At 40.1% G+C, this 8240-nt stretch overlaps 1 protein-coding gene across 2 annotated transcripts in view; it reads left to right on the top strand.

Moving 5' to 3' along the window:
- Positions 1–514: 514 nt before the first annotated feature.
- The window catches only part of LOC136821157 (putative uncharacterized protein DDB_G0277255), a 25449-nt gene continuing 17723 nt past the window's right edge, over positions 515–8240 (top strand). For both annotated transcript variants that reach the window (XM_067077388.1, XM_067077389.1), the window contains exon 1: positions 515–1208. In XM_067077388.1, the coding sequence (XP_066933489.1) occupies positions 695–1208 (514 nt within the window). In that variant the 5' untranslated portion in view covers positions 515–694. The remainder of the gene's footprint in view (positions 1209–8240) is intronic.

Genomic DNA, 8240 nt, shown 5'->3' on the forward strand with positions numbered 1-8240 from the left:
TTTAGCTGGATTTTATGATATGCCTGCACAAAAAAGTCATAAAACCTGATCTGGTCGGTGTATAATTGTAAAATTTGATATATATGCTGCTAATAAGATTATATTAAAAGTCAAAAACTTTCAGAGTGTTAAAATTTTTTTTCAGTGAGCTATAAGCAAAAGAGTGCCAGCCTGGTGGAAAACACCCCCCCCCTGATAAAAATAGGGTTAAATTCACTCGAATAATTTTAATTCGAAGAACACCTAATTGTATGGTGTTGTGTTATATTTTTGAGAGTATCTCAAGTAAAATTTTATAATGTAACCCCCCGAACAGATGCCAGATTCGCTTTACGAAATCAAAACATTCAAACTAGTTTTCAATTTTGTGGTTTCTTTGACTTTGAGTGTTAAAGTTGGAGTGGTGGAAGTGATAAGCTGATCTGGAGTCTGGTGTAAGAAAAATGGAAAGGAGAAACATAATTCAACCACAAAATCATGATGTGTAAGTATTACTTCACCCATTTATATTTGGAGCTAATCTTTAGCTAAGGTTAATTCCCAGTCGACTGAGTTACATCGGGTTACGGAAAAGGTTAGGATTAGGTATTCCTCGGCTGCCGGTTATCTGAGTTCCCGTATATATATTCCAAGGGTGTGTTCGCCCTGAGCTTATCTCTTCATCTGCAAGTTAAGCTTCAGTGAAAATTTTACCATGGAATCTGACCAAATCAGTCTTGAACAACTCTTACCTATCTTTCCTGTTAACACTCAAAATAATGATGTCCAGTCCACAATTACTACTGTTACTGATCAAAATACGCAACTTTTATCATTGGTCAATTCATTAGTCGACAGCCGCCTGAACTCATTTTTTGCGTCATCACAATCATCTTCAAGCCAACTGGTCAGCCCTGTCCTGCCCAGTACATCACAGGACAACTCTTCGAACAACGTTCTTCTCTCGACCATTGCGACGTCGTCAAGCCTGTCAAGTCAACAAGATTCAACTCCCACCACCAACACGCCACCCATGAATAGTTCTTCCGCCCTTATCAACGCCCTTCTCACGGCTAATAATGGTACCCTCGCTATGGGCAATCAAAACATCACGCTTTCCTCGCAACCACACCTTGCTGGTCAAAATCAAAACACTTTCAACTTTGTCAACAATTGCAACAACGAGCTCCCTGCGATACCTGCAAAAATATTGAAACAAATTAAGAATGGTGAGTTTGTTGATTTTGATTTTCTTCTACCTTCCAACATTGGCCGGCCTCTTAATTCTGCTGTATCTGCTGTATCTCTGGCCTTCGATTCGGAGGGCAACATCTCTTTACAAAAAACGATACTGCCATTCAACAAATTTCAAAGAAAGCCAAGGTTATCGACCTAAATTCCTGGTTAATGGCATGGTCAAGATTTTTCCAAGCTTCATTAGTCTTTAGACCCAACCTGGCCAATCAGATGATTGCATATCAGATTTTTATTGCCCATTTGGCTAATGACTATTCCTTCTCTGGCTGGTACGCCTACGACAAGGCTTTTAGAACATTTTTGACCAACAACCCGGTAGCTAGATGGGATACGTCCAACCAAAATCTTTTTAACTTGCACCTCTTGGGTCACAAGCAGCCGAGCCAGTGTTATATCTGCCAGAGCAAGGACCATCTCGCCCCCCGCTGCCCCTCTTCTGCCCCCTCCACCTCTTTTGCCCCCTCCACCTCTTTTGCCCGCCCTTCTTCTGTTTCTCAGACAGCGCACCATTTTCCTGCCCCACGGATGCCTTCTCAACCTGGACCCCGCCCTCGCCCCCCATCTTTTCCCCGTGCTCAGTACTACCAGCCCTACCCTAACCTTCGTCAGCCCTTTCCTGCCCCCCAGCAAGCTGCCTCTGCCGCCAAACCTGCCAACTACTGCCACAACTTTAACTCCAACATCCAGTGTCGACCCTCCTGTCGATATCTCCACAGTTGCCTCATCTGCAACTATCCCCATCCTGTCATGCAATGTCCCTACCGCCCCCAGTGATCACCAAATTCTTCTCAACCTCCCAATAGGTTCCTTTCTCCCTTCTTCCTTCAAGCCAGCTTCCCCTGTTAAACCCCTTGTCTTGTTTGAGTTCCTCGACGGGTATGACCCTGAGATCGTTGAGTTTCTTGTGTCTGGGTTCCTTACAGGTTTTCACATTGGCTTCCAAGGTCCACCACCAGTTGGCCCTGAACGTAACAACCTTTCAGCAGATTCCAACTGCGAGGCTGTCTCTACAGCCATCCTGAAGGAATTGAAGCGTGGGCATACTGCTGGCCCTTTTGACACCCACCCCCTCCCCTCTTTTTTGTTCCCCCCTCGGTGCTGCCCCCAAAAAAGATGGAACAAAACGGATCATCCTCGACTTGTCCTTCCCCCCTGGTTCATCTGTCAATGATGGCATCCCTGTAGAACTGACCCATGTCCAGTATACCCCCTTCGACGAAGCCCTTGACATGATCCGTTTGATGGGCCCTGGTTGCTACATGGGAAAAATCGACATCAAGCACGCCTTTCGCCTCTGCCCAGTCCACCCCGACGATTGGCCCCTCCTGGGATATTGCTGGCAGGGTAAGTACTTCTTCGATCTTTGCCTTCCTTTTGGTAGTCGCTCCTCTCCTTGCATTTTCAATATGTTTGCTGATGCCTTGCAATGGATCCTTGTCCGGAAATGCCTTATCACTGCTATTTCTCACTATCTTGACGATTTTATCCTTTGTGCTCCTTCCTTTAACGAAGCCCAGCTTAAGATGGATGTCGTTCAAGCTCTCTTCAAGGATGTTGGTGTGCCCGTTGCCTTGGACAAGTTGGAGGGGCCCCAGCCAGGTGATGACGTATTTGGGCATCGAGATTGATTCTGTTTCCTCTTCTATTCGTCTGCCTACCAGTAAGCTTGTGGAATTGAAGGTATGGTTTCTGCTTGGCGTTCAAAGAGGAAGTGTACTAAACGTGAGTTGTTGTCTCTGATTGGTTCTTTGTCATTTGCTTGTAAAGTCATCCGTCCAGGTCGTATCTTTTTGCGTCGTCTAATTGACTTGTCTTCTTCGGTTGTTCGCCTTAACCATCACATTGACTTAACTTCTGATGTTCGCCTTGACTTAGAGATGTTGTCTGAGTTTCTCGATTCTTGGAACGGTTCTTCCTTTATTCCTACACCTATTTCTCTTCAAGCTCCTTTTCAGATTTCAACTGATGCATCCTTTCTTGGTTTTGGTTGTTTTTTCCAGGGTCTTTGGATTTCTGAGGCTTGGCCGTTTGACGTTTCTCTTCTCACTCACATCTCCTTCCTTGAGCTTTTTGCTATTTTTGCATCTCTTAATACCTGGCTTAAGTCTTTCAGCAATTGCCGCATCGTTGTCTCCACAGACAACGAGCCCACCGTCTCGGTCTGGTCATCTTCTTCTTCCAAGGATAAGTCTATGATGGTTCTCATTCGCAAGATTTTCTTCCTAACTGCTCGAAACAACATCCACCTTTCATTTCGTCATGTCCCTGGCTCTGAGAATGTTTTTGCTGATCTTTTATCTCGTTTGCAGGTCGAAGAATTCAAATCAGTCTGTCCAGGGTGTTGTCCCTTCCCGTCAACTGTTCCCAACTCTGTAATGGATCTCTTGGCCACGATCTTGTTGGGCTCCTGAAGGATTCTCTTGCACCATCTACTCAAGCTACATACATGAGTGGTATCCGTTCTTACATCAACTTTTGCGACTCACATGGCTTAATACCTTTCCCTAGTTCTGAAGCTTTGTTGTGTTTCTTTTCCGTGTTTTCTTTTAACCGTGGCATTGCTTGCAAAACAATAAAAGTTTATATCACTGGAGTACTACACCAAAATTCAATGCTTGGCTCAAGTTTGCCCCTTGCCCTTATGCCCATACTTCACCGCGTCATTCGAGGCATTCGTAGACGCCAAGGAAATTCACTTACCCGCAGACCACGTAAACCCATCACCACTTCCCATCTTCGAGTCATTTCAAGATTCTTATTACTTTGCAGCCATCCCACTCAAGACAAGTACATGCTTTTAGCCGCATGCCTAACCGCCTTTTTTGGCCTTCTTCGTGTGTCCGAGTTTTCCTGTCCCTCTCAAAGTCGATATGACCCGTCAATTCACCTCATGAAGTCTGATGTTACCTTCAACCTCAACCACTCCCTAATGACCATCCGTATTAAAGGAAGCAAAACCGATCCGTTCCGCCAAGGTGTTAATATTAGGATTGCTGCTACTTCCAACAATATTTGCCCAGTGGGCGCTATGAGAAACTACCTAGCCCTTCGAAGTTCAAAACCGGGCCCCCTCTTTCAATTTCATGATGGTAAACTCCTCACCCGCCGAACGATATACGCCTTACTCGAGCAATCCCTCCCGTCTGTTTCCGACTTGAACACCCATAGTTTTCGTATTGGTGGTGCTTCTGCCGCCTTGAGCGCAGGTGCCTCCGACTCAATGATTCGCATTATGGGCAGGTGGTCCAGTGACTGTTACCTTCGTTATCTTCGTGTTTCGGATTTTGATATTCAAAAATTCACTGCTAATATGGCCAAGATATCTCATGTGTCGTCTACTTGGGACCCCGACAAGTGGTAATTTGTCTACAATGTCATGTATTTTTTTATGGTACTTGTTTGTTCTACCCGGTCTTTTTAGTTCATACCATGCTATTATTTTTGCTGAGTGCACTATCAATATATTGCTCGTATTAATTTTGATTGTCTTCACAATATCGCTTGCTTTATTTTTATTAATAGTAATAATAATTATAAAAACATTTTAATACGCTCTTTAGCTACCGAAATAATACTAATATGCTATTACTTTTAATAATAATTATAAAAACATTTTAATACGCTCTTTAGCTACCGAAATAATACTAATACGCTATTACTTTTAATCATAAGGTTTTGTTTTCTGCCTTTTCTCGTCTCACTCTCTACCTTGTGCTTTGTCCTAGATAGCCCCCTTTACCTTTTTTCTTCTCTGCGGTTTTTGGGTGATGTTGGGGTGTTGGGTTACTACGTAACCTCTGGCAAGTTATGAGTCAGTTATCCAGATACTTATTCTAAGGTCAGGCATCCGTCGTCTACACGGACTTAGGGCGTACCGTCATCTACACGGGCTTAGGTGCTACCCGTCATCTACACGGGCATAGGTCGTACCCGTCATCTACACGGGTTAGGCGTTCAGTTTAGTCACAGCTTATCTTGATGCATCCCCAATGTCATCCCAAATTCCGTTTTGTACAATTTTTAATTTGCACTTTCATTCACCTTTCGAAATATAATTTTCTCTTTCGGCACTCCTTATGTCTCCTGTTTCTTTCACCCCTTTTGATTTGACCCCTTTGCCTCGTTAGCTTCTCATTTCGATCTATTACTTATTCTTGGAGACGCGGGAATTAACAACAAATGAGTCTAGTTAGTGCTATTTCTATCTATCCTAAACTAAGGGTCGATCAGACAACACTCATTTAAGGATTTTTTTGTATCTTTTTATTTCTTTAATTTGCCTTTACGATTTGTCATGTCATTCACCCAGATCAGGGGTATATTTTCTACTTTTTTTTACTTTTTTGTAAAGTTGTTTTCCTTTGCTGTTCATTTGTTGTCAAAATGTTTGACTCTTTTGTCTTTCTACACAGGTCGTGATGCTGTATCATAACATAAACTCCACGAAACCATTTCTCGTCAAGTAAATCAAAGTTAAGGTAAGGGAATTATCTGCTTATTTGTATGCTACTTTTTTTTAAAGAACTATAAGCTGGATAATTTGCTATATATGTAGGTATTTCGAGTTTTTTTTTTGAGCAATGAAATGTTTTTGGCAAAGCTTTCTACTCAATTTTTGACTATTCTGAGATATGATTAAAATGATTATCTTTGTTTGTGAATGAATGATGGAGCAATCAATATACATCAGTTTTGTTTATTTTTTATACAGGTTAAATGACGATATCAAGCACTGAAACTGTACAACTCTCTGCACCATAAAGAAAAAATACAGATAGCCTACACTACATGCATGATCTGACAGACAAAACGAGAAAGGTATTTATCACAGAATTCAATTAAATTTTTTCAACTATTCCTAGTCCATTTGCTTTACAAGGTAACCTTTTCTCTCGAAACTAGAGATCAAATGTATATAAAGTGATTTTACTAAACTGTTGTTTTATAGCCAATGTTTTGTTAATTTCCCGGAGGGGGGGGGGGGGCACTTAGTCTTTTTTTAAACTCCGAAGATATCTAACAGGGTGCAAAATTTTCTAATTTTCAAGATGAGTTTCTGATAGGGTCGATTATTTTGATTATTTTGGACAATTTTCAGGGTGGAAATGAGAAAATTAAAAAAAATTTCGGCTACTTTTATTAATTTTTGCCCCTCCAGGGTGAAAATGGGAGATCTTTTAATTTTTTGTTCTGACAGGGTTCCAATTTTGCCAAAAGTTCACATCTGACAGGATCAACTTTTCAAACTCCAGTGGTACTTCCCCGTCGGCGTCAAGGTCAGAGCCCTTGGGTTAATTTCGTAATAAGATTCATATTTACTTTTGATAGTTTGAGCATATTATTATCGATTTTCAATTTTTCTTCAGGGAACACCATGAACTGACACGATTTTTGAAGAAAGCTGATTGACTTATGATCCTGAAATCGAGTTATTTGGCAAGTGACGGTTACTGATTTCTTTGATGTTTTGAGTATTTGTTTCAAGAGCTAAAAGTTGCTTGAAATAGGATACTGATCTTGGAATCTTAATAAAGAAAGTTTGACCAAAGTTTAACTTATTTGACTAATACTCTTAAGTTTTTGCCCTCATACATTGTATACAGAGCATTTGTATTTTTTTTGTATTTTTTTACCTTGTAATTAAAACTAAACACTAAATATTAAATTTACTTTATCTTATTTAATATGAATTTTTAGTTCTTCTAAAGATGAAATAGATCAGTAACATGAAATGTTAACTAAAAAGTAACCTTTGTGTCTTCCTTCCTTGTTAGCTCTATTTTGATACATCGAAACTTAACATTTGCAATTTGGAAATCTTTTAAACTTAATGTCTCATCCTTGTGTAAAGATAATAATTATGAAGATTTTCCTTTGAGAAATGTTTTAACTTTGACATTACATTCCATGGAAAGTTAGTAAATGTAATATTTCCCTTGTTGAAAACTTCTAAAATTGAAATTTCATTATATGTAAAGTTAGTAAATATGATAATTCCATGTGTCAGGAAATGTCTGAATAGGAATTCTCCACCTTTACATTTCGTAGGAAATATGGTCTTTCAAAACGTATGAAATATATAGAAAATGTTACATTTCCTATATATTTCCTACATTAGAAATCTATGATTTCGCCCAGTGGTAGTCATACTATTGTGTTTGAAATATTTTCTTGGACTACTCGTAACAGCGATCTAAACCTTCGATACTTTTTTCGATATGTTGCTAATCCTTTGCAATTATCTTTTAGGACATTACCATGGCCCACACACCCAGCATATTTGAATCATTGACAAATTAACAGAAGAATAGATTTACTAATTTTGAGCATCGGAACGAAGAAATTTAAAATGTAAGAATTATACACTATAACCATATTGTTCTCAACTTCAGATGAGTTAGAATCTGAGAATGTGTGTGTCTGTCTCTGTGTCTGTCTCTGTGTGTGTATGTCCCAAAACTTTGGGGCAGCCTGGAGACTTCAAAAATTGTTCGATTTGGCTAAAATTTTGCACACTTGTTCCTTAGGTGAATATCTGGGGGTGCTTTTTGCATTTCTCAAAAATTTAGATAGTAGTAGACGTAACAGGTATTCAGTTAAGCACCATGTTTCTGCCCCATAGATTAGAATAGGAAGAATCAGTGACTTGTAAACAGTGCTTTTAGCTTCTTCGGTAATAGAGCGAGAAGAAAAGATTGACTTTTTTAGAGCACCAAAAGCATTGCCAGCCTTTTTGATGCGATTGGTGACATCGATTATATCTTTACAGTCCCTGGATATGTAACAGCCAAGGTAGCAAAACTTGTCACAAATGTGGAAGTACGTATACGTGGACAACTTAATTGGAGAAAGATCAGTGTTGTCATAACTTGTGGGATCATAATATGATTTAGGAGGTTTCGAGACGAACAGGACTTCAGATTTTGAAGCTTTATCTGGGCAACGGATATCACCAACATGGATTTCCATTCCAAATTTGAAGAAGTGGGTGATGAGTAGCGGGG

This window comes from Clytia hemisphaerica, unplaced genomic scaffold (genome assembly GCF_902728285.1).
Source record: "Clytia hemisphaerica strain Z4C2 unplaced genomic scaffold, Clytia hemisphaerica genome assembly, whole genome shotgun sequence".
Classification (NCBI taxonomy): Eukaryota; Metazoa; Cnidaria; class Hydrozoa; order Leptothecata; family Clytiidae; genus Clytia; species Clytia hemisphaerica.